The sequence below is a fragment of the Pan troglodytes genome, chromosome 1 (genome assembly GCF_028858775.2).
Source record: "Pan troglodytes isolate AG18354 chromosome 1, NHGRI_mPanTro3-v2.0_pri, whole genome shotgun sequence".
Classification (NCBI taxonomy): domain Eukaryota; kingdom Metazoa; phylum Chordata; class Mammalia; order Primates; family Hominidae; genus Pan; species Pan troglodytes.
This window is the reverse complement of record NC_072398.2, coordinates 197,240,399-197,266,633: the sequence shown is the minus strand read 5'-3', so window position 1 is coordinate 197,266,633 and position 26,235 is coordinate 197,240,399. Positions and strand designations below refer to the sequence as shown.

At 45.2% G+C, this 26,235-nt stretch overlaps 1 protein-coding gene across 5 annotated transcripts in view; it reads right to left on the bottom strand.

Annotated features, from left to right (window-relative positions):
* The window catches only part of CSMD2 (CUB and Sushi multiple domains 2), a 643,557-nt gene that overhangs the window by 193,320 nt on the left and 424,002 nt on the right, over positions 1-26,235 (bottom strand). For all 5 annotated transcript variants that reach the window (XM_016958744.4, XM_063782964.1, XM_016958727.4 and 2 more), the window contains 7 exons: positions 18,883-19,021; positions 17,687-17,874; positions 16,854-17,042; positions 16,535-16,651; positions 8,616-8,831; positions 6,918-7,106; positions 1,479-1,648 (listed from right to left, as the gene is read on the bottom strand). In XM_016958744.4, the coding sequence (XP_016814233.2) occupies positions 1,479-1,648; positions 6,918-7,106; positions 8,616-8,831; positions 16,535-16,651; positions 16,854-17,042; positions 17,687-17,874; positions 18,883-19,021 (1,208 nt within the window). The remainder of the gene's footprint in view (positions 1-1,478; positions 1,649-6,917; positions 7,107-8,615; positions 8,832-16,534; positions 16,652-16,853; positions 17,043-17,686; positions 17,875-18,882; positions 19,022-26,235) is intronic.

Genomic DNA, 26,235 nt, shown 5'->3' with positions numbered 1-26,235 from the left:
CATTTCAGGCACATCCAGTCCCAGCCAGTGATCTCATGAGTGAATCTTCTTGGGTTCAAAAAGGATTAGGTAAGAGTGAGAAATGCATTTCAAACACGCACGCGTGCACACACACACACACACACCATACACCCCAGAGGACATATGCCCCAGGGGGTTGGCCAAGAGTATCCATCATCTGTACATAAAAAGGACAGCACATTTATCACATCTGGAGATAATCTGAAAGCATGGAAATTTAATGGTTTATCTTTGGATTTTCCAGAGTAGTGGGCTCTGGTTCAACTTTTTCCAATGTAAGGACTTCTCTGGCTACAAGGAATAAAACTATATTAGAAAAAGCTAAAAAAATTCCTTGGCCTAGGATGAAAATGAACATGCTTTGTATGAGGCTTTCCTTATCATTCATTTTATTAAGGCAGCTCTTTAATAAATTCTCCATGCTCAACTCTGTGATTACACAGACACACACCACACATTATTGGAGGTACTCAATCACATATTCTTTGTATTTATGCAAAGAAACATAAGACATATATGCTCAGTGTCTTAACAAATCCCTCTCTATGACCTTCTCTGTAATCCAAGTCCTATCATTTCTTTCCCTTACATATGTCTCAAACTCACTTTCTTTAACCCCACTGCCACACCAGGCCATCATCGTGGTACAATGAAGCTACTGCAATAGCCTGTTATTCAACCAAAACATACACAATGCACAAGTGCACATACACACAATATGCTGACACATGTGTGCACAGACACAGATCCCCAAAACCAAATAAATACATGGACACCGATTCACACACATGTGGAAACATACTTAAAAAAGCATCTATATCCATAAATACATAGCTACACAAATGAACACACACATGCATATATATACATGTTCTATGAGCTCTTCATTATCCATGTTGATGGTCAGGGCTCAAAATGGAAAACTGGATCCATTGGCTGCTCCAACCGAACTTATTATTATTATTATTATTATTATTATTATTATTTTGAGACAGGGTCTGACTCTGTCACCCAGTCTGGAGTGCAGTGGCACGATCATGGCTCACTGTAACCTCAACCTCCCTGGCTCAAGTGACCCTCCCACCTCAGCCTCCCCAGTAGCTGGGACTACAGGCATGCACCACCACACCCAGCTAATTTTTGTATTTTTTGTAGAGATGGGGCTTTGCCATGTTCCCTAAGCTGAATTATTATCTTTTATTATGCAGTCAACCCATACTCAATTACACATGCATTTGATAGCAAACAGCTTCTAAACAAACTCTAAAACCATATTCTTAGATACCCACATACCCCTCTCTTTTGGTCCTCTCTTTCTCCCAGATGAGTGAGGACAGTATTTTGGGACTCAGGAAGGAAGGAGAAAGTTTGGCTCATTCACACAGAGACAAAGGAATGAGTATTGACCAGACTATTGCATACTATAACACACATACTCTGAAATCGATCAATTTTACCTTGAGGACATCTCCTTCGGAGAGTTCGAATGCCCTGGCTTTCAGCTGAATTCCCTTCCCTGGCTGGGTCTGGATGGAGTAGATGCATTCATGATTGTTATTGTAGTTCACAGGAAAGTTGGGGGACAGCAAAGTACCCTGAGTGCCTGTGACTGAATTCCCACACTCAGCTGGAAAGAGAATCACAATAACCATAGATTAACCCCCATCAGCTGCATCCAGAAAGCAACTCACAGCTCTGAAGAACCTGACAAAGATGACAAGTCGTTTGCCTGTCTACCTGCCAAGGTGCCTGTGTGTCTGTCCAGTTGTTGGACTGTCTACAGAAATGCCTCTCAAACTTAAAAAAAAAATACTTCCCTACCTATGGTGCTGCCTGCTTTGTTTCTGTCTCTTGTGCTGTTTGTCTGTCTCTCTCCTACAGAAACAGACACTAACCCACCAGGCACCCTTTACAATTTCTCAGTGCTATAAAGCAGCCGTGCCACATACCTATTCATATAGTAGCGTAGCAACAGAAATGACTGAGGAGGAGGTCAGGGGAAGAGGGGGGCAGTTAAGTGAGGAGAGATGAAGCCTTTCAGTATCACAGAATAGAAACTAAGAGGGGGCAAGATCACATCATAATCGCTAACCCTTATGTGCAAAACAGCACGATTGACACTTTACAAGGACCATTTCAGTCATTAGTCGCAACAGCCAGCCCCATAATGTAGGCACAATTATCATTTCTGGTTTAAAGATAAGGAACCAGGTACTCAACCACTGAGACCAAGCCTCTCTGTGGATTCACGAGGAGGAGGGGGCTGAGAACTCAACCTCCTGGGTCCTGGGGAAAGTTTTTAGCATAGTCTCATTGCAGCCTGTTTCATTCAACAGCTAATGAAATCACACCCTCCTCTGGAAACTGCTTCTCCTCCTCCAGAATTAGTCATTCTTTCCCCATTGTTCTCATACCTTTATTTATAGCAGTCATCCCATTTTACTTCACTTATTTGTTAACATTTCTATGTCCTCTACTGCACTGTGGATCCTTTGGGGCTTGGTCGTGTTACTGTCTCCTTAACACCCACATAGTGCGTGGGCACGGCAGGCTCAGGGCATGCACAGAGGAATGGGATCTTTAATAATTGGGGGGCCCCTCCCTGTTCCTTCCTGTATCTGAGCACCTCCCATATTGCACCTTGATTGCTTGCTGCCTGTCCTGTGTCCCCCACCTAAACTGTCAGTAACTTGAGGGCTAGGGTCATGCTGGATGAATCTATGAATTTCCAAGGCTTAGCCTGGATTGTCTGTAAAATAAATATTTACTGAATGAATGAATGAATGAATGGATATGGAGTACACTGACCTCAGAAGATGTACAGTCCTAAAAATAATAATTAGGTTCCGGAAGGATGTAAATACAAGTCCAGATGGCAGGCCTGTTATTCGTGTGGACATATGGGGAATTTGGAGTATGCCTTGAATCTTTCAGGTGGCTGGTAGCAAATCTGCTTTCTCTAAACCATCCCTCAGTATCCTTCAGTCCAGGCACAGTCTGTGGCTAGAAAAGCCCTGGGGTTGACCAAAGGGCCATTGCTTGGGCCTTATAGTTAACCCTAATTACCCTAAGCCAGGAGCGTACTAGGCTGAGGCAGCATAGATGGAGAACATGGAAACCTTCAAAGCTGAACTGCTCGTGGGCTTAGTTATACATCTTGTGTTTTCTCTTGTCCTAAGGCTCCTCATTAGTCCTTTGAAGATGGGGGCTACATGTCCCACCACCAAGTCCCTACTTTTCTGAATGGACCCTCCTCCCTGTGTCCTGCTCAATTCAGGACCAGCTTCAGTTTCCTAAGGCTTTATATATGGCCTCATTTATTTCTCTTGGAGGAGAAATCTAACTTTACAGTACTTTTAAACTTAGTCTGTTTGCAAAACTTCCAAATATCATGATGAATGTGCTGAGATGGCTCATAAAACTCAAGGGACAGTGGTGGGCAGGCTCCCTGGGGGCAGTGGCTGCTGATAATTTACATAGACGTTTCCAGCATGTGTACATTTCTTTGATGATCTCAGATGAGGGTGAGGGTGAGGATTTGTCGGGGGGAGGGGGAGTTGCTTAGGGCCATGCATATGTAAACACTTATTACTCAGTCATATCACATGGGCAGCCTTCTGAAGCATCTCTCCATTTTCTCTGAGATTACTACCTTTCCCCTCCATCTAGGCAGAGGCCTGTGGTGCAGTGGGATGATCATGGACTTTGGAGTTAGACACATTGTGTCAACTCACTGAAATTCAGTCTCTTCATCTGCCTTCATCTGGACAATAATAGCATTCTCATAAGACTATAGAATCAACACATGAGATTTTATATATAAGATAGGTAAACATAGGGGAATGGTTAGCACATAGTAGCCTCTCCACCAATGTCCCAGGTGAATCTACATGGCTTACCTGCTTCCATCTGGAACCCTAACTGCCTGGATTCTGGGACTGGCAGAAAGCCTGAGAAGCATATGGGAAGCGTGCGTTAGCTGCCCGAGGCTCACAGCACCCTCATGGTTCCTGATGCCTCTTGCCCTCTGCCTAATTCTCGACAGCTGGCTTCCCTTAAACATGGGCTTGGATGTGTTTTTGGACCTCCTTCCTGGCCCTGCTTCCTGCATAAGAGCTATGTGCCCCACCTCTGCCCCAGCACGAGCCTCTCCTCCTTCCCACACGCCTGATACCTTTACAAGGAGGGGCTGATAGCTTTAGATGTGGCCAGTCCTTGGCCAATCCCCAGGTCCTGACTCCCTGTCAGGCCTTTGTCCTGGGCACCAGGGAGGGGACAGGAGGGATAGAGGGACGGGGCACTTGCTTCCGGGAGAGTTTCCAAAGTAACAGGGGAGGTGAACAGATGAACTTAGAAGCCAAACACAGGCACAAATGGAAACAAATAAATGTTCCAGAGAAACAAACAGTCATATCCACAGGAAAGTGCTGTGGCTGATTCTGGCATCTGTGACTTCTGTCGCCCCCATCAGAAGGGGTCTCGTTAAGGGCAGAGGTTGTACCTTATCCATCAGCCTGGGGCTTCTGAGGCAGAGGGTTAGGTCTTCTCCATCACACCAGAATTCCCAAGGACAGGGCCATGTCTCTTGCTGCAGACTGGGGTCCCCTGATGTCAGGGGCTATGTTACCTCCCTCCCCGCCACCCACGTCACACCATGAATTAAAGCCCAGGGCTGTTCATCTCCTTCTCGGCTGGAAATGTTCCTGGTAGCACTATGGGGACTAAATCATCCAGTTTGCATGGCGACTGGGAGCAGCCCCCGGTGGGCATTCCCGAGATGCCTCCAGCCTGAGCCTCGGCAGCAGGGCTGGTGGTAATTAGAGGTGATTATAACTACTGTGCATTATTAATAACATGTGAAACAGAAGACAAATGTAATAATGAAAATATTGTGAGGTGTCATGAACAAACAGTAATTGGAATAATAAGTTAAAGAATGAGTTTATGTAATGAGATCAATGAGGCAAGAGCTTAAGGGCTGTGTGCATCTGTGGTCCTGGTTAATTCCATTCAAGGAGAATTTCCCCCAGAACCATTTAGCTGAGGATGTTTTCCCAGAGACTAAAGGAGCTGCTAGCAGCCAGACATGAACTGAACCTTCCTGGGGTGGGTGGCGGGGTTCTATGTGTTTCTGAGTGTGTGTGGCCAGATCAGGGTGGGTGGATGCCTTTGGGGATGGTTATAGGAGACGGAGTAAACCCTGGGGTTATTTAATTGCTCAGAAATGGAATTCTGCAGCTCTTTGTTTTAATGTTTCCTTTCTGAGATTGTAAAAGGTTATTGGCAAAATAACGATAATTGGTTATTGATAAATACAGATAAAAATGTTATTGGCAAAATGCTGATAATTATATGCCACCTCTTGGTTTATGTAAATGATGTCATCTAAGGTAGAGTAAAGCCTGTGAATTGGATGCTGTTATCTCTGTTTTATAAACGAGGAAGCTGAGGTTAAGGGGGTTTGCTGGCCTGCCTGAGATCTAGGCGTTGGTAAGTGGCAGAGCAGTGACCCCACCTTGGCCTGCATGAGTGCACAGCCTGGGCCCGGCTCATCTTGCCAGCCTGTCTAAGCTGTCCTCGGCATAGCCTGAGGGCTCCATGGACTTGTCTCAGGCACAGCTGACCTCACTGGCATTTGAGATGCTGGTCCCTGTTTCAGTCAGTGCAGTGCTGCTTTGATCTGTTTTGTATATTTTTATGGGGTTTTATATACTATTTCACTTTACGTGAGGTCCATGGCTAACAGTGAGCATGGAAAATACTCCATGAATGCAGCTAGTGTTTTATCCAGCCCTACATTATAAGGATTGAGCAAACAGGCACCCAGGAGCCTCATACATTAGGGACAGACAGCAATCACTCCGCCCTGGGGAAAATACTTGCTTCCCCTACTACCTGGGCACAGCGCTCTGAACAGACTTCTTTAAAGCTCTTGCAAGGAGTCTGGCAGAGCCCACTTCCAACTTCCAACAGCTGCCTCTAACCTCCACATCTCCTGTTCTCCCTGCTGCTTGCTCCAGCTTGGCCTCTGAGCTGTTTCTCAAATGCTGAGCATGCTCACGGTTTGGGTCTTGGTCCTCTGTTCCCTCTCCTCCCAGATATCTATCTCTGGCCAAATGTCAACTCATCAGAGAGGCCTTTTCTGACCATGATAAAAGAGCAACCCTAGCTCCAGCACTTTCTAAGCTGACTTAATTTTTCTCTGTATGCCTCAACACTGCCTGACACATCACATATCTACATATTCACAGCTTGTGTCCCCACCACCAGAATGTGGACCACGAGTGAAGAATTTCTCTGTTTTGTTCACTTTTGTATCTTCAGAACCTAGCAGCTGCCTGACATGTAGTGGGCCCTCTATAAATGACCCCGCCCCTGTTCCTTTTGTCCTCCCCTGCTGAATGGATGAAGCCTTCCTAAGGCGTCTCTAAGAGTGAGCACCGCCATTGGATTAGTAAAAGTACCCATCTGCTCCTCCAGATGGGGACTCCCCCGGGGCAAAGGTCATACACCCCTCCTATAGGCCCACCTAGTGCCCATCCAGATTCCTCAGTAAGAGGCATCCTTAAGCCATGGGTCTGTGTGCTGAGGGTGGGGAGGTAAGAGTACTGAAATCGACTTCATGTGAGTGCCCACTGTGGACCTGATTTGTAAAGGTTACTTTAGTTTATACAGAACTGCCTGATGAAGCAGGGATTGCCATCCCTATTTTGCAGATAAGGAGGATGGAGCAGAAGGAGGTTAGGTTACCTGCCCCGGGTCCCACTGCAGGTAAGTGTGGTAAGTGTGGGCTAAGTCAGCCTCTTGGCCTGTGTGCCGTCCACCACCTCACATCAATTGACTATAATCTGTCCCACCCCATTAGTGAAGCAAAATGAAAGCACGTGACCACCTACCAACACACCTTGGCAGAGGCGAGCTCCACAGGCGCCGTCTGCCCCCCAGGCACGTGATGCGGGCGGTGCCCTCCAGACGGTACCCGGGGAAGCAGGAGAAGGTCAAGGTGTCGCCCACGCCAAACTGCAAGCCCTTCCGGATGCTGTAGGCTGGGACCTCGGGCTCCTCACAGGGCTCCAAGTCGTACTCTGGAAAGGTAGCAGGAGATCCGGGCTCAGAGACATTGTGGGGAGACACAGAGCAAAAAGATGGGAACGCACAGGCAAAACACCAGGGGGAAAGGGCCAGGGACAACGAAAGACAGAGAAGAGGGCATGCGCACACTGGCCCACAAAAGGTGACACTGGCCCAAAAAGAGAAGAAGTGAGAGCCCGAGGGGAGCAGAGGCAGAGAGAAGCATGGGGAAGCACGGGGAGGCAGAGGCAGAGAGAAGCACGGGGAGGCCAGGACGGGCGGTCTGCACCCACTCCTGTGAGCAGTGGGAAAGGGCACAGCCTTTCCTAGACAGGCTTCCCAGGAGGATTTCTAAGGATCCTCAGGACTCAGCTCTTCTCTGTGCTATCCTTTTATCTCCATTTTAAACCTGTGCCTTGGGGCTCACAGGCTCTCCTGCTTCCTTGTCTCTGGGCAACAAACTAGATACATTCAACCAGCGGGTTCTAGAAGGTCAGAATACATGACTTAGCCTCAGGCAACTCCCACTGGTGAAGACACTCCAAATGCCTGACGAGAAGCCATGTCTCAGCTACGGTGGCACTTGAGGCAGACGGCAAGCATGACCGGGGGCATTTATGGGCCAAAGCCCTGCCTGGGGCCTCTAGTGACAGCATAGAAGTGACTAGTCCCTCGTCTGCAAGGGCTTCTCCCTTCAGGATGCAGTCCTCCAGGGCTGTGTGATGAGAAAGAGGGTCTCTCTCATAAGGGTTGAGTCTCACTGGCTGGATATGTCCCATTGGCCAAGTGAATCCAGGGATGTGACAGGTGACTTCTGCATTGGAGGCCTGGCAGGGGACTAAGCTGGGCCACACCCCAGTTCCTAGAAGCTGGATACCTCTTGTCCATCCCAGGAGGAATCCATCTGATACTCCTGGCCGTGGCTGAGAAAGGTGGAGGGAGGTACTCTGGGGTGCTACGGGACAAGAATGGTGAAGGGCTCGGTATGAGAGGAGCCAAGGGTCCTCTTTTCTCCCTGAATGCCAAATAAAAGCACTTTCTTTTCCAAATCCCTAAACAGAGAGATAAATATCTATTACTACAAAATTAGCATTGATGAAAAAGATCCCAAATAAGACTAAACCACTCCAATATGTTAATTTCAAACCTTTTTTTTTCATATTGCTGGGGTTGGAAATGTGGAAGTGGAATCAGAAGAAAAATCTCGAATAACTAAGGTAGGAAGGGACTTTTGTGAAGTCCTCTAGTTCATCCAGCCAGGTGGGTCATGTTCAGAGCAAATTCTAAACACCTTCATAGAAGGAGAATCCTCAGTGATTACGCTAACTCCTTCCAAGACCATTATAGGTAAGTTCTTACTTGGGTCTAACCCAAGCATCTTTTGCTGAAGCACTAAGGTCAACTTCCCAGGGACTGGAGAGTGGATTAATATCTATCTGCTAGGAAAACCAGAGACTGGTAGCAGAAGGAGAGAGCAAATAGCGCCATGGTCTCTTCCCCTCAGGGACCCTCATACTCTTTACCTGAGAAGGTGATGTTGAATCCTTCATATGACATGGAGAAATCAGAGATGAAGCGGACCTGGGCAGTGAAGTTGCCATAGAGCCCAGCGCTGATGGGAGCTGGCAGCCGAGATCCAGTTAGCTGCCTCAGGGGCTGGGTGAAGCTGCCGTTCTCAGTGATGAGGAGGTAGTCATGGCCACTTTCCAGGTGGAAGGTGTGGAAAGTAAAGAACACACCTGCCAAGAGACCAGAGGGTCAGGTTGGTGATGGCGAGATGGCTGGAGAACCTCAGCTGCAAGACAGGATCTACACAAACATTTCCAGTTTGCGAATGTCTATCTGTGCGTATGACTACAAGCATGCATTGACAAATCATACAAGTGAATCTGAATGAAGGAACCTGAACACACAAGTGCCCAAAGATTCAGTCAGGGAGAAGAATTTTACAGTTCTTCTTTTACAGTTCTAAAATTACAGGGAGAATTTTACAGTTCTCAAAATTTAAAAGAGAGATTTATGGCTTGACCTATGAGAATGCTTTAGAGACATTCATTAATTCATCCAACAAGCATTTGTGTATTTGTTGAGTCTTTACTATGGGCTAGGATCCAGGGTTAGGTGCAAGAGGATATACCAGACATTAAATGAATAGCTTCAATACAGAGGGCTGAGTGCTGGAATGAATGTAGACAGCATGCCATGGGGGCCAGAACAGAAAGCAGTTGACAGCAGGAAGAGGCAGGTGGAGGATGGCTTCACCAAGGAGTAAACATTTGACATGGATCTTAAAAGGATGCACAGGAATTAACCAGGTAAGGGAAGGAAGAGTGTCCCAGGCAGGAGACCCATATGTGTAAAGGGACTATCGATTCCAGGTTTGTTAAGCAGCAGCTGGGTGTGGCTACTCCTGGAATTGAAGCTGGATAGGTAGATGGAGGCCAGACCCAATATTTCTCTGGAGGCAACGAGAAGCCATCCTATCCAGAGTGGACCAGATCTCAGTTTTAGCAAGATGTTGGTGGCTGTAAGGAGGATGAAGTGGAGGGAGAGCAGGGAGGGAGATCAGTTATATTGGTGGCTGCTCTGCACTGGGAGAGGATGGGGCTTGGCAGAAGGAGCAAGAGCAGGAGATGGCCATGAGCCTTCAGGGGTCAGGGTAGGGTAGCCAAGACAGCAGGCACTTAATGCAAAGGAGAAATAACATGACATCCAGTGGCATGTCCACCTGAAGGATGGTGATGTCTTCTGTTACCTGGGGAAGGGCACGCAGGAAGGAGGTGTGGGTTGTAGAAGAGTAATGGACTTAGCCTTTTCTGCGTGCAAGCAGTGAGAGCTAGTGGGCCACTGGAAGAACAGATTTGGAAGTTCAGGATTAAAGGGGGACTACAGAGGTAGATTTGAGTCACCAGCAAATAGTTGATATCTGAAGCCACAAGCATGGAGAAGAGGGCTAGGAGAGAAGAGGGCAGAGTGAGAATCAGAGAAGGGGTGATTGGAAGCATGGGCAGAAGTGACAGGGAGTAGGAGACCAGGTGAAGTTGGAGCGATGGGGGAGATGGTCAAAGAGCAATCAGAGAGCTGGAAAGAGGGAGGAGGGAGCTCCAGTAAGGGGGAAGGTTAAGAGCATAAAATAAAATCAAAGTAATGATATTCATTAAATTTCAAGCACTAAATATTTACTGTCCTAACTGCTTTTACTTGCACTATAGTCAGCCCCTCTCCCTTGGAAGGGAGACAGAAAAACTCATCTAATTCTGCCAGGAACGCTGTGGCATGGGTACATTATTATCATCTCCAGTTTACATCCAAGGAAACGGAGGCACAAAGAGATGAAGTCATCTGTCCAAGGTTGCCCAGCTAGTATGTGGTAGAGCTAGGATCTGAACTAAGGCAATCCAACTGCAGAGGCTGTGCTCTCAGCTACTCCAGGGTGCGGCCTCTCAGGCTACAGAAAGAGAGCAGGTAGTAAGAATAGCCAGGTAGGGTAAGAGATCAGGTAGTGAGGGAAGTTATAGAGCAGCATGGTCTTAACACCCAAAGCAATTCTAGAACTTGTCCAGATGGCAGTTGTGTTTGGTGGGCATGTGTGTAAGTGCGTGACCATGCACATGGGCCATGCCCCGTGTCGGAGCTTGAATCCAGATTTGATGTGACAGATGCACACACAAATACTTAACTTGAATGAACCATACAGAATCACACCAAGTGAGTATCCTATTGGGACTATGTGTTGTGGATGGTGCCAGGACAGGAACTCATGTTAGACTAGGACCCACCTGCTACTCCAAGTGTGATCCCACTTTCTACTCAAAGTATGGTCCATGAACCAGCAGTGTGGTCAGCACTGGGGGACTTACTAGAATTGCAGAATCTTTGGCCTCCACTGAAGACCTACTGAATCAGAATCTGCATGCTCTTCAGATCCCAAATGATTGATACGCACTTAAAATTTGAGAAATACTTCTCTAGATAATTACTGCTACATTTTTTATAAATGATGGTTGGAGCCAAGCCTCTAATGCTAAAGCATTTTAAAGGTTTTTATATCCTTGCATCTCTGTTGATAGAGGCTGGTGATCCTGGAGGATTTGGGCTTCTATAGATAGAGGTGGAGGAGACAGAACCCAACAGAAGTGATGGGACCAAAGATGCAGCTTGTAAATACCCTGTTCCCAGGCAACTGAGAAGCATCAAGGCCTAAGCACCTACCAAGTGCCAGGCCTTGTGCTAAGCACTGAGAAAGATCTCCCAGTTTAGTGGAGAAGACAGACACATCACTACTAGTGAGAATTCAGAGTGGGGCATGGAGGAAGAATGGGGAACTATGCCTCAAGGGTTGGGAAGGCTTCATGGGGGTCAAAATCCTTGATGTGAAAAGGCTTGTGGGTGCATGTGCCCACGTGCATGCTATACTCCTGACACATAAACACGTCTGCAAATGAGAAAACTGTTCTCAGTCTATACAGCTTAGGAAATATACGTCCTTTCCCTCCTACCTAGGACATGGAGTTGGGTGGGGAGTGGGTGAGACCCAGTCACAGGTGGAAACAAGTTGATTAAGCATCGCGCTTTGCACTCTATTCTTCTAGCATGCAAATAGAGCCCTTCCAAAGGGATAAACATTTGGCTGGGATTCTAAGGATGAGCAAACATCTGAGCTGAAACCTCTGGGTTTCCCAGCTGCGCTGACTGCTTGGGGCTTTTTGGGCCATTGTGTGAAAATGAAGACATTGTTGCAGAAATAGAGAGGCCCCATGTTGGAGTTTGAATCCACATTTGATGTGACAGATGCACACACAAATACTTCACTTGAATGAACCATGCAGAATCGTACCAATGACATCAATACCACATAGGAGCAGAAAGAGCAGGGCAGTGGAAAAGGCATGGACTTGGGGGTAAGAAACACCTGGATCAAAAGCCCATTTACCTGCTCAAAGGTCTTGGCTAAGGTTGCTTAACACCTCAAGTTCCAGGTTCTTCAACTGTAATATGTAGGCAATAATATCTCTCTTACAGGTGACATTTACCCCCGAAGTGAGTCATAACTGGGAAAGTATATGCAAAGCACACAGCATAGTGGCTGGCACACAGTAGGGGTGCAACAGAAGGCATTCCCTTTGCTCAGCTCATCTAACTCCCGGACAGCCTCACGGGTTAAAAGGTGTCAGCTCTGGGGTCTCAGCAAGGGCACATTCTCAGGACTCCTGAATTGGCTGCTCCCTTGGACTGGGCAGGTGGCAAGTTGAACTATTTCAAATTTCACAGAGTTTTGAGTTTCCTGAGCCATACTGCTGCCTCTTAGGGAGCAATCACAGACAGCAGCTTAATAGGTCCGTTAACCCGAGATACTCTTATAAACAGAGAACGAAGAATGCCCTCTGGAGAAGGGCCTGGGCTCAGTTCAATTCAATTCATATCACCAAATGCTTCTTGAGTTCCTTATGTGCCGGGCATAGAGCCAGAAGCCAAGGAAACTACAGGAAACAAGACAGACCTATCTCTCACAGAGCTCCTAGTCTGTCAGGGAGACTGATGATGAAAATGCAAGTTCTCTACAGTGGAGTAAAGTCTGAAATCGTGGAGGTATAGAATGCATGCTATGGGAGCCCCGGGAGCCCAGGGGAGAAAAGCCCAACCTAGATGCAGAGCTGGGGAGAGGGGGTCAGGGAAGGCTCATTAGAGGAAGGGGGTTCAGAAGGATGAAGGGCTGGCCAGGCAAGGGCAACGGCAGAGATTCCCATTCCCCTTGCTTGGGGAGATGAAGTGTTCCAGAGAGAAGAACATTGTACAAATGTGTAAAGCTCTAGAGGAGAAGGGAAGCCTGGCAAGTTCTAGAAACTGAAGGAAGTTTTGTGTAGCTAGAACTTAGTTTAGAGGGCTCAGAATGAGGCTGAGACAGGTAAGGACTATGAGGTTGTGCCAGCTATTTTATTTTATTTTATTTCTTATTTTTTGAGATGAAGTTTTGCTCTTGTTGCCCAGGCTGGAGTGCAATGGCGCGATCTTGGCTCACCGCAACCTCCGCCTCCCGGGTTTAAGCAATTCTCCTGCCTCAGCCTCCTGAGTAGCTGGGATTACAGGCATGTGCCACCCCCGCCAAATAATTTTTTTTGTATTTTTAGTAGACACGGGGTTTCTCCATGTTGGTCAGGCTGGCCTCGAACTCCCAACCTCAGGTGATCTGCCTGCCTTGACACCCAAAGTGCTAGGATTACAGGCATGAGCCACCGTGCCTGGCCTAGCGATTTTATAATTTGGGGATTTACGCTAAGAATTAGGTGATGCCTTTAAGTGGTTCTAAGGAAGAAGTGATCTGGTCATTCATCCATGATTTCTTGTTGATTCTCTGCTGAGCACCTTTCAACCGGGCTATGTCCTGTTCATCTTTGAAGACCAGCTGAAGTCTCAACTCCAGGACACCTTCCTAAGCCCTGGGCTGGGCTTGGGATGTTTTCACATCTCTGTCTGCTCTATCACACATTGGTCATGCTATACTGAGATCTTGGTTTAGGCTGTCTGCTACCACTAAAGCATAAACTTCCTGAAGGCAGGCACTGGCAGAGTGGCTTGTTCAGCTGTTTTCCTAGCAATTTGGGTAGTGCAAGTATCAAATAAGCATTTGTTAAATAGTTAGTGAGCTTGACTGACTTCCAGGAAAAAACACACACATAGAAACTCATAGAAAAACATACACCTTTATAATCACAGATGCCCAGACACAGAGAAAACCACAATGACAGGGGTTGTTTCTCTAGGGATCGTGAGGGGCTGCTTTTCTTTCCAATGGTCTCCTCTGACCAGGCTTGGTGGAAACAGCTCTGCAGGATGAACATGGACACTGTCCCAGCCCTCCCCTCCTTAGGAACAATGTTGTGGGAAGAAAGGGACAATCCTGGGCCTCACCGTGACCACCTGGCTAGTCTTGCCCTGATGCAGTAAGCTCCAGGCCACCCTAGCCCTGGGTAGGGCAGGCCTAGTAAAGGCCAAGTGACACACTTAAGTACATGTGGTGGGACTATAAATGACTTTTCTTTCAAATCTTCTTTGTTATACAAATAGTATATTTTAGATGTAATGTGTTTACTGCTCAAAATTAGAAAAAAGCCAAAAGATGAAAATAAGAGACAACATCTTGGGGTATATTTTTTTCAGGCTGTTTTCTATGCAAACAAGGATGTCTTTTAAACTAAATATATTCTTTTGGCAAACTTATTTTTTTTACTTAACAAAGTATTGCAACCACCCCTGTAGGTCTTTAAATATTCTTGCATGTTATTCCTTTTAGTAGCTGCCTAGTATTTTATTCTATGGCCATACCCTATGTTTATTTAACATTTCCTTATTGATGGACATTTTAATAGTTCTTAATTTTTCAGTATAATACATAATATCTTAGGGGAAATCTTTGAAGCTAAATCTTGATGTAGAGTTTTACTTATTTTCTTCAGATAAATTCCAGTAAGTGGAATTGCTAGATGCAAAGGCAGGTACAGTTGTCCCTCTGTATCTGCAGGGGATTTGTTCCAGGACCACCCTTGGATACCAAAATCTGCAGATTCCTAAGTCCCTTACAATATATTTTCGAGACTTTTGATTCACATCACCAAGTCACCCTCTGGAATGCCTGAACCGTTTCACACAATGTCAGCAGTCAATAGTATGCAAGTGTCCACATTATCCCCCAGACTGTTACAATTTTCTTTGATGACTTAAAAAGGGAAATGGTATTTCCCTTTTAAAATTACACTTGTTTCATTATTAATGAGGTCGATGATTTTCCATTTGTATTTCCTCTGTTACAAAGTGTTACTTTATAGCTTTGCTCATTTTGCGGGCTGGTTTGGCTAGGCATATGTCTCCTAAAAATTTTAAAGAACTCTTTGTGTGTCTGGTTGCTAATCCTTAGTCGATCACATGTTGCGATTTTTTTTTCTATTTAGTATTTGACTTTAAATTTTTATGGAACTTTTTTTTTTTTTAACCTAAATCCTTTCAAAGTTTTTTTTAATTGAATCTAGCAGTCTTTGCCTTTATGGATTCTACCTTTGTTGTTACTCTTTAAAGTACGTGCCCACCTGAGGTTAGAGATTCATGTTCCTCTAGTGCTGGAGTTTATGTGATTAAATGCTTGAGAATGCTTGAGGTATAGACGGTTTTTTTTTCTTTTGTTCCAATGGTTCAACCCACTGTTTTAACACCATTTATTACATAATCCATCCTTTCTTCAATGGATCTGAAATGACACTTTACTTATATACTAAAGTCTGTCTCTTTCTCACACGTACACAGGCATGTGTGTGCACACACGGAGGGATCTATTTCTGGACAATTATTCTCCACGTCTTATTTGTATGTCCACTCTTGTACTCATACCACATTGTTAACATTAATTTAGCCCATAACAACATTTTAATATCCGGAAGGATTAATCTTCCTTTAAAATTAGTTTTTTGGCTCTTCTGCATGTTAATTCTTCTAGATCAGAGGTTCTTAATTAAAAGCATGCATCAAAATTACTGGCAAAGTGTTCTGAAAACATAGATGCCTGGTTTCCACCGCCAACGTAGAAAATCAAAACCTCTAGCCTTGGGCCTAAGCATTAGTGTATTTGCCAAACTGCAAGAACCATGACTCTGGATGAACTTGGCCATAAGCTTCTGAGGCTAGAAGCCAAATCTGCCTGGTTACTGCTGATGCCCAGCCCCGGTGTCAGCCACATGGGTGGCACCGAATACATATTTGTTGAGAAAAGAGTATTAATATATTAATTAACATTTATTTATAACCAGCACTTTTACTTTGAACTTGGACTCCCAAAGGTCACTCACGTTAGGGGAGCTGAGGCAGCAGTGCAGGCTGGTGACCCATATGAAAGATGGCATCAGGGGAGGAGCTGAGTTATGCAAGAAGGGGATCGCTGTGTTCAGTATCTGAAGGGTGAATGTGAGGAAGAGGGAGCAGGTGTATCTGATGCTCCTCCAGGATGCAATACAAGAAAAACATTTTCAGAGACACCTAATAGACTATTAGAAGAAAGCATCTGTGCAAAAATGATAGTAGGTGCCCATTTGTTGAACGGGTTGGTGGCCTCCCCACATCAGGCATGTTTAGGCAGAGGGTGAGCTGAGCTGGTGTGTTGCCATCTTGCAGGGAGTGATTTAGAGAAGGTTCCTGTACTGAGTGAGATTGGATAGCTGGTAACCTCTAAGAGCTCTTCCAGCAGGGAGATTTTAGAATCTCAACAATACTTATTGAACAAGTTCTACCATTCAAAGGGATGAGAAGACTCTGGAAGTTTTCTTGTTGGTGAGAAAAGTTCAGATGAAGCCCAGAGGTCACTATCTAGGGAGATCCCCATTGAGGTCAACTTGACCTGAGGAACTTGGGTCCCTGACCTCGTCACATCCCAATGCCTGCTATGGGCTGAAACACTCACCCTTGCCATGAGATGTTTCGATAATCCAGGTGCAGTTCAAGTTGTTGGGGTAGAAGTCAGGGAACCCTGGCGACAAGATGGTCCCACTGGAGCCTTGAATGAAGCCACCACAGAGAGCTATAGAAGGAGTGAAGAGGGCAGTGAAAGACCAGAGGGCCTCAGGGAGCACCCCCGTCATCCTCCTGGGACCCCATCCCCCATCTCTCGAAAGCCCAACCTTCGCTGATGGGGTGAGGGAGTCAGTGGTCTTTTGAGCACCTGTGTTTCTGTGGCAGGAGAGGAGTCTGCTACTTTAGCGCCCCCTCATGGTGTCCCTCACCTTCACAACTGGGCAGGGCCCGGCTCCACTGGAAGTTGGGCTCACACTCCAGAGGCTCCCCGTCACTTAATGTGTAGCCCGAGTCACAGCTGAAGGTCACCAGCGCGCCCACGTAGAAGTCATTCCCATGACGCTGTCCATTTACTGGGATTCCTGGATCCAGACAGTGGTCTGACTGCAGTGTTATAGCTGAAAGAGAGAGGCCACAGCTGGGACAGACAGCTTACTGTCACTACAGAGGGACCCCAGTTGACTCCAAAGAGGAAGAAGAGAGCCCTGGTTTATTAAAGGCAGAAGTTGCCAATTACTGACTCATGAAATGTGGCCGTCAGAATTTGCTGAGAGTGGCTTAGGTGCTATGCTAAGGCTTAGGAGTAAGAAAATGACCTTGTCCTCATGGTGCTCGCAGCTCCAGCTTTCTATATTGGTCTACAGAGAACTGAAGTGACAATGATCCTTTAAATCGAGGGGACGAATGTGGGAGGTGATGAGGAAGGACAAGTGTGGGTGCGAGATGCCATCTTGGGTTAACTTCATGGTCAGTCAAATGTTCTGATCCCAGAGTGCCCAGCGTGGCGGCACCCAATCACCTGCCATGAGGTCTGCACGCAAGGGCCTGGCGTGAAGGTTGTGAACAACTCTAAGCTCCCATGACCTGAGGGATGCTGAGAGCAACAGAGTGCCTTCCCCAGGGCCTTCTGAAGGGCACAGCCTAGCCAAGAACACCATGGGGATGGGGCCAAGCAGGGGCCTGTGGTGGAGCACAGTCCTGAGGCCTTTGACCCACCTGGGCTGACCTTGTCATCCCTTTTCCTGAGCCCACTGAGACTCACTCTCATAGCGGAGCTGGAAGCCGATGTCCGAGTGACTCTTGTCGGTAGAGAAGAGGAGGTAGAGGTAGTTGCTGGTGCTGATGAGGAACTGGGGAACCTGGGTCCCGTGGTAAACCCCGATCAAAGGCGCTGAGTAAGTCCGCCCATCGCGTACTTCCAGGGTGTCATAGTTGACCTCGGTTTTGAATCTGCCAAATGACAGAAATGAAGCCTTCTTGAGAAATCCAAGCTTATTAATTTGCAAATGACATAAAGCCCTGCCTGACCCAGGGCTTCCGAATAACCAGATTTTGGCAGGCTGGGATCTTTTAATATAATTTGCACACATTCAGTAGCGATGCAGAAGGACCTTCTCCACTCTATTTAACATCCCTCCTCCTCCTTCCATGGTTGGAAACTGCTCTCATCCTCTCTGTGGCCTGATCTGTGAGCCAGCTTAAGACCTAGAGGCACAATGACTAGCCTCATGGAGGTCAGAACATTCTAGGCTAGGGGTCAGCACACTAAAGCCTCAGGGCCAGATCTGGTCTATAGCCTGGAGAGCTAAGGATGCTTTTTACATTTGTAAAGAGATCTTAAAAAAAAAAAAAAGGCAAAGCAGAGCATGCATCAGAGATATGCAAGTAGGCAAGTGGCCCACAAAGCCTAAAATATTTACCATCTGGCTCTTCACACAAAAGTTTGCAGACTGCTATTCCAGGCCAGGAACACTTTGTCCGGAAGAAGTTTGTTTTCACATTTAGGTGGCTACGTTCTCCACCCAAGGGGCATAGCCAGGGTGGGAGCTAGAAGTGGGGCACATGAGCGGGATTTGGGGCAGAGGTGGGGGGCTGCCTTCCCACGCTGGACATTTCCAGGAGAATGCTCGTCAGATACCAGTCATGCTTTAACATCTGATGGTGTCTATCTGCCCACTCCCCCTCCTTGGGGGCTGGGGAGGGGGGAGCTCTAACATCCCAAATGGTACCCAAGCCTTCTCTTCACCCCTCCTGCCATAGTCCCCTAAACAGCACAAACCAAGCCCAAGGGCAGAGCCAGTGAGGTCTGCCCCACCCAGGGCAATCTGGTCCAGTGTTCTCCAACCTTGCTGACATTTCAGCGTTGGTACTGGTCCCCTATCCACTCTGCATTCCCTCCCACATGGCTCGTAAAAATCTCCCCCTTGCCCTCTCCCCCAAGGCTGTGGTCACAAGCACCTGTCGAAGGTGATTTTGATGGGGTAGCCTGGCTGGGCCTCAATCACCCAGGCACAGCTCAAGGCATCCTTGTAGAAGCCAGGCCAGCCCGGAGAGAGGATGGTGCCGCTGGGCGAAGTCAGGTGACCACCACAGGGAGCTGGGGGGACAGAAGGAAGAGAGGCAGCTTTCTTCAGGGACAAATGAGTAAACAAACAGAAAATCTCTCTATAAAATGTGTCAGGCAATAAGTATAGTTTTTGTTTTTATGGAAAATTACATAAACTATAAACTGTGAGTTTTGTCTACTGGGACCTTTATGGGTAGGTCCAGTTATATCATGTGGAGTATTATTAAAGGCCAGATGGGAGAAATGAAAAGAATCCTTTAAGCAAAGTCCCTTTGTCATTCTAGAAGGGCTGAAGTACAACTAATATTTGGGCCACATGGTGTTTTTCCTTCGTTCCTCACTCAATTGTCAGGCCTGAGGCAGGGGCATAGATCCAGCCAACCTCCTCACATCTGGCCCTGGAGAAGGTCAGAACCCCAGGACCCTACAACTCAGACGTTCAGCTCAGGGTGCCGGTACTCCCTGCTTCACTGTAAACTCCAGGAGGGCATGGGATGTGTTAATTGTGTTACACAACTGGGTATGCCCAGTATTGAGCATGGTGCTTGGCACACAGTTGTTTCTCAATGATTGCTGGTTGGATGAATAAATGAGTTAATGACAGGATGAATGAATACAGTCCAAGGCAGGGAACTCCACAGGACACTGGGAGGCCTAGGCACAGCTGCTGGCTGTCTCTGGTCTTGCAAAGTCTGTTATTTATGCCTCTGTCCACATGTCCCATCCTGGGCTTCCCCATTCTCAGCTGCCTCTTTCCCACCACCACTGTCTCTTCCTGCAACCAGACCCTCAGCCCCTAAGGTAGTCATTAGAGCTATTCCTCTTTCAAGGGCACATGATTGGATTTCATTGCCCACCCCTTTTGAAGTTATGCAAGGTCATGTGACTGCTGTGACCAATAAAATGAGAGCAGAAGTGCTGTACATCATGTCTCTGTGGAAACTTTATAAGCCTGTGTGTGATCTGCACACAGTTTCCTTTTCCGGCCTCGGTAATTGTGGAAGCAAGTGTCAAGAGGGAAGTCTCATCAATCTGGGCCCCTAAGTGACTCTAAGGAGCAGACATCCCTGATGACCCATGTTAAATATGTAGCTTCAGTGGTCTGTGTGAGATATAAGCTCCTGATTTTTAAGCCGCTGGGATTTGGAGGTTGTAAGTTAACACCGTGTAGCCTAGCCCACCCAGACTAGCACACCTCCCCAAGGCTGATGATGAGAATGATGATGACATCCACTATTACTGCTTCTGTCACTGCCATCACCACTGCCATTGACTGGGGGTTGACTCCACCTCAGTCAGGCACTGAGCTTACATACGTAATCATGTTCACTCTTTGCAAAACAAAATCCCCTGTGAGGTTGGTGCTATTATTACCTCCTAGGAAAGCTGAGGCTTACGGAGGTTGAGTAACTAGCCTTGGGTTAACAAGTTGCAGAGCTTGGATTCAGACCTAGGCAAGACAGCGTAAATCCAGAGATCTTAAGCTAAGCCGCCTCCCATGTCAAAGGAACCTCTGCTCCTTTGTACTCCCTTACTATGGAGCTATCAGATGCCAAAAATTCCCTGAACAAGACTGGGGAGGAATAAAGAGCTACATAGCACTTCTCTCTCTGCAAAGTTTTGTAGATTTCTCCAGGTAATCAGTTTCATAAAAGATAGTCTAATATACCCAATCCCCCTTTTTTTTTAATGCTATAACCTTCAAGAATTATCTAAAATAGTTGTCAAGTATTCTTAATAGAAACTTATATTAGGAAGTTTAATTAACAAAGAAGATTATAATAAGGGTAGTAGTCGTCAACTCTTACTGATGACTTACTATGCTAATTGCTACACATGTGTTATCTCATTTAAATGCATGCATTTATGAAGTTATTATCCCTATTTTATAGAGAAGAAAACTAAGGCCAAGTAGGTTAAGAGACTAGATCAAGGATACAGAGCTAATGAAATTAGAGCTGAGATTGAATCTCAAGACTTCTGTCTCTAAATCCCCCGTGACACATAATAGTGCTACAACCACAGCCAACAGTAATAAGCTCATGTGTACCGATAACTTACTATGTGTCAGGGCTTAATGTGGATTATCCTTGTGACAATGGCAACACTAAATGGCATGTACTATTATTATCCTCGTTTTATAGGCGGGGATTATTACCCCATTTTCAGTAAATTGAGGCTTAGAGAAACTAAATAATTACATAGAGCTATATCAAACATTGGGAGAGTAAATTGTGTATGTGTATTGTCACTTCCTGGGTAACCCCAGTTTTCAAAACCCATCCATCCATCTCACTGCAACTACTAATGCTTTCCTCCATTTCTCAGGTGGACACATGAGACCTTAGAGGTGGGGAGGGGCGTGCCTATTGCTACATCCCATTGTTACAATACAGGTTTGCATCTCAGCAGTGAGGAGGGACTCTTTCTTGGCTCCATCTCAGCACAGGCCCAGCCTCTCTGGTTGTTGGACTGTGATCTCCCCATTTACTTCCCGGGGAGCTATAGATCATGCAGTCTCCATTGCCTGTCTAGGCCACTCTCCACTCAGTGCATACATATCAACGAAACCCCATCTACAATCTCCAGAGAGGGAAATTCAATCCCTTCCTTTGGCGGTCACCACTTTGCTTTCTTTCTCTGCTGTGTTGCTTCATTAGTTTGGCTAGTTAATCTCTTCCTGTGCACCTGTGATTGTCCAGTGACCTATTTAATCATTCTGTCCTTCACTTTCTCTGTTGTTCATCTTCATATTGCAGAGTGGTAGTTGCCCGGCAGGGATTTGGAGGGGAGGATTCTTTTTTTTTTTTTTTTAATTTTTTTAAATTTTATTATTATTATACTTTAAGTTTTAGAGTACATGTGCACAATGTGCAGGTTAGTTACATATGTATACATGTGCCATGTTGGTGTGCTGCACCCATTAACTCGTCATTTAGCATTAGGTATATCTCCTAAAGCTATCCCTCCCCCCTCCCCCCACCCCACAACAGTCCCCAGAGTGTGATGTTGGAGGGGAGGATTCTTAAATGCAATGTTTCTTTCACATTTGAAAAGATGATCGACCTCACTCTTAAACATAAAAATACATATTAAAAGCACAGTGAAATATTGTTTCTCATCCATCAGATAGGCAAAATCCAAAGTTTAATGACACATGAGGCCGTGAGAAACCAAGGATTCTAGGACCTTGCTGGTGAACGTGCAATATGGTACAACTGCTGTGCAGAGGAATTTGGTAATATCCAACAAAATGCATATGCATTTACTCTCTGACCCAGCAATTCTATTTCTAGAACTCTCCCAAAGATACACTGGCAAAAATATGAAATGACATATATGTACAAGGTTATGCAAGGTAGCACTATTTGTGATAGCAAATGTATGGAAACAGCCCAAATGTTCAGTGGTAGAGATCTAACTGAATAAACTAGGGTAATCTACAAAATGGACTATTTATGCAGCTATAAAACAAGAATGAGGGATATTCTATATAATATCACGGAGTGGTTCCCAGACTATGTTGTTAAGTGAATAAAAGCATGGTAGAGAATAGTAGGTATGGTATGATTCTCTTTATCTAAGAAAGGGGCAGAGGCATACACACATATTCACTCATATTAACAATCACTGAAAGGATAAACCAAAAACTAAAAGATTATTCACAGAAGGACGGAGGGAACAGGGTAGAGAAGATAGGGATAGAAGCTAGGCTTTCTCAGAATATACCTTTTTTATATATTTAACTTTGGAACTATGTAAATATTTTAAATAATTAAAATGAAAGATTAAGCAAATCAATAAACTGATAAGCAATTTCTAGAAACTCAGAAGCAGAGTGAAATAAATGAATGCAATGCTAGATTAGTTGGTAGCATAATCCCACATGAAGAAACTAGTAAAAGAGATTTTAAAACACAGTAATTTGATAGCCTACCTTAATAGGATACAAAAAGAAATGAAAAAAAAACCCTTAAACTATTCTCTGTAATTATATTATTGTTGGTAGCTATTGGTATTACTACTTTGGGACTCTTAGGCATGTCCTATGAATTGGGAAATTATATTAATGGTGCTGGGAACTGGGATTTTCAGCAAGAGTGAAAGGAGATATGGATATGATATTAAAGAAGTTAAGTAAAAAAGAAAAAGTGTTTTTACATTGGAAATGAAATAAACCCATGATGAATTTTCTTTTAAAAACTGTTTCCTAGCTGTGTTCATTGAAAAGGCTTAGAAACAGGAACGAAGTCAATAATAAAAAGTACCCCTAGTGCCCAAATTTTAAATATCAGTTTCCACTAAAAGGAACCAGGGTTTCTAGGAGAAATAACTGATTCTGGGTCAGAGACAGAAAATGTACAAGATGATGTTAGGCCAACTTCAAAAGGCTCCCACTAGCCAATGACACAATTTGAGCATTAATTAGAACAAACTGCAGTAGATTTAAATACATAAAATATGTTTGGATTGTAATGATATTTAAAAATGTGTAACTTTGGAAGGTGTTAGGGAATCAACTCATTAATACAAAAACCGGCAAATACAAATAATTATTTCCTTGCTTTTCCTTTACAAACTATATCTCGGAGTAACCAAATAGTTGATGAGGACAAGTTTTCTTTAAGTATAGCATTACAGCTTATGAAAAAATAAATTATAGCATGTTACCATTTTGTAATTCCTAGGGTATGATCATTAATGGTTCCTAATGACCCCAAAAGAGAGATACCCAAATATCATATGATTCTGTTGAAGGCATTGCCTACAAGATATTCTTGCTAAAAAAATGGAAGCTCAATCTGATTAAGTTTCTAGATCTTACTGCCAATTAAAGGGAACATAAAAGAGAGACAATTGTGTTAAACAACCTCCCAGGGAAGCAACTGGCAAAATTCCGAATGCAGGAGACTCCTCATTCTGAATAATTCTCATTTATCTCCAGATAAATGACCCGACTTCTGCAACAACAAAAAAATCTCAAGGGGGTGGGGAGTAGACACCTATAGATTAGAAAAGACTTGAGACATATCAGCCAATTATAATGTATGAAGCTAACAAGGATACTGACTTAAAAATACTATCAAAGAATGTATTAGCCAATCATGGAAATTTGATTATATTGAGTAATTGTTTTTAATTTTTTAAAATGATAGCAATGTGGTTATGTTTTAAAGAGCTAGTTTTATCTGTTGGAGACACATTACTAAAATGTTATAGATGAAGTGTGATGACTGAAATTTGCTGCGAAATAATCCCAGAACCAGCAGGGTGGTTGTGGGGGAATGGGTGGGGATATAAATGAAAACAAAATAGGCCATGAGTTTATAATTGTTGAGGTTGACTGATAGGTACATGTGGGTTCATTATACCATTCTCTCTGTTTTGGTATATGTTTGAAATTTTTCATTTAAACAAGGTGAAGGCAAAAACAGGGAAGCACACACATGTCTGTGTGCGTGCACATGCACACACACACACACAAAGAAAAGAAGGAAAAAGAAGGAAGGATCCTCTCTTGAACAGGGAGAAGAGCTCAGCAATAAGACAAAAGAGGGACCCTGTGACTGTCCCAGCACCTGGTACTCACTAGATGTTCAATATTTGTTGAAGGAATGAAATACTGGTTGATAGGCAGGGATACTGGGTGTTATGGATGGAATTGTGTCCTCCCAAAATGTAGAGGTTGAAACTCTAGCCACCAATGTGACTGCATTTGGAGAGAGAGCCTTTCAGGAGGTAAATAAGGTTAAATGAGGTCATGAGGATAGAGCCCTAGTCCAGTAGGACTGGTGTCCTCATTATAAGAGGAAGACACCAGGGGTGCATGTGCACAGGAAAACAGGCCACGTGAGAACACAGAGAGGAAGTGGGCATCTGCAAGCCAAGGAGAGATGCTTCAGGAGAAACCAGCCCTGCCAGTACCTTGATCTTGAACTTCCAGCTTTCAGACCTGTGAGAAAATAAATTTATGTTGTTTAAGGCACCAAGTCTGTGGCACTGTGTTACGGCAGCCCAGGCTGACTGATACACTGAGCTTCTGATGAGGGGTTGCTGTCCCCTGTGAGGGATGAGCCACTTCTCCTGACCCTGATGCTAAAGTTGTGCAAGGCAAAGAGGAATAGGGAATGGTGACAGAATAGAATACAAAGAACAAATACTCATTGAGCACTGAGCTCTACAACATGCCAGGCTCTGACCTTCATGTATGCTTTTGCTTCCCCTGTGTGTTAGTCTTCAAAGCCACCTATAAGGCGGGCACAGACATTAACCTCATTTCATAGCCGAGGGAACATACTTGAGGTACAAAGAGCTTAGGCGACTGGCCAGGAACACACACTAGGAAGTCGCAGGGTCAGGATTTAAACCTGGGCAGTCCAGCTCCAGAGCCTGCATTTTTAACCACTCTGGGTGGACGTGGGAATGCCCACCTCAACCACTGCTTCTGTAATGGGATGTAGGCTGCTGCTAAGGGGTTTTGTTGACTAGCTGTCCACTGTGAGTGACCAGAAGTAGTGGAAGTCCTTTCCTCTGACCAGAGTGACTCTGGAATTACTCAGCCCTGCGGCTGGAAGTGTGGCCTCCTACTCTCTAGCTCTGCCTCCCCACTACCCACCTGTGCCCCTTACCACCTGTCTTCCACTGTTTTGTGGTAGAATATAAGCAGAATGAACTTGGACTCAGACCTCACTTGGAGGTTAAAAGTGATGATTCTGGAATCAGAATATCTGGATTTGAACCTTGACTCTCTCATTCACTTAGCTATTGTCTTAAGCAAGTTACGTAACCATTTTGAGCTTTAGTTTCTTCATCTGTGAAGTGAGGATAACAATACCTCCTCATGAAGAGTCAATGGGGCAGTGGATGTTGATATGGTTGGGCTCTGTGTCCCCACCCAAATCTCACCTCGAATTATAATCCCCATAATCCCTGCGTGTCAAGGGCAGGACCAGGTGGAGGTAATCGGATCATGGGGGTAGTTTCCCCCATGCTGCTGTCATGATAGTGAGTCGCAGGAGATTTGATGGTTTGCATCTGGCATTTCCCTTGCTTGCACTCACTCTGTCCTGACGCCCTGTGAAGAAGGTGCCTGCTCCTCTTTTGCCTTTCACCATGACTGTAAGTTTCCTGAGGCCTCCCCAGCAATGTGAAACTGTGAGTCAATTAAACCTCTTTCCTTTATAAATTACCCAGTCTTGGGCATTTCTTCATAGCAATGTGAGAATGGACTAATACAGATGTAA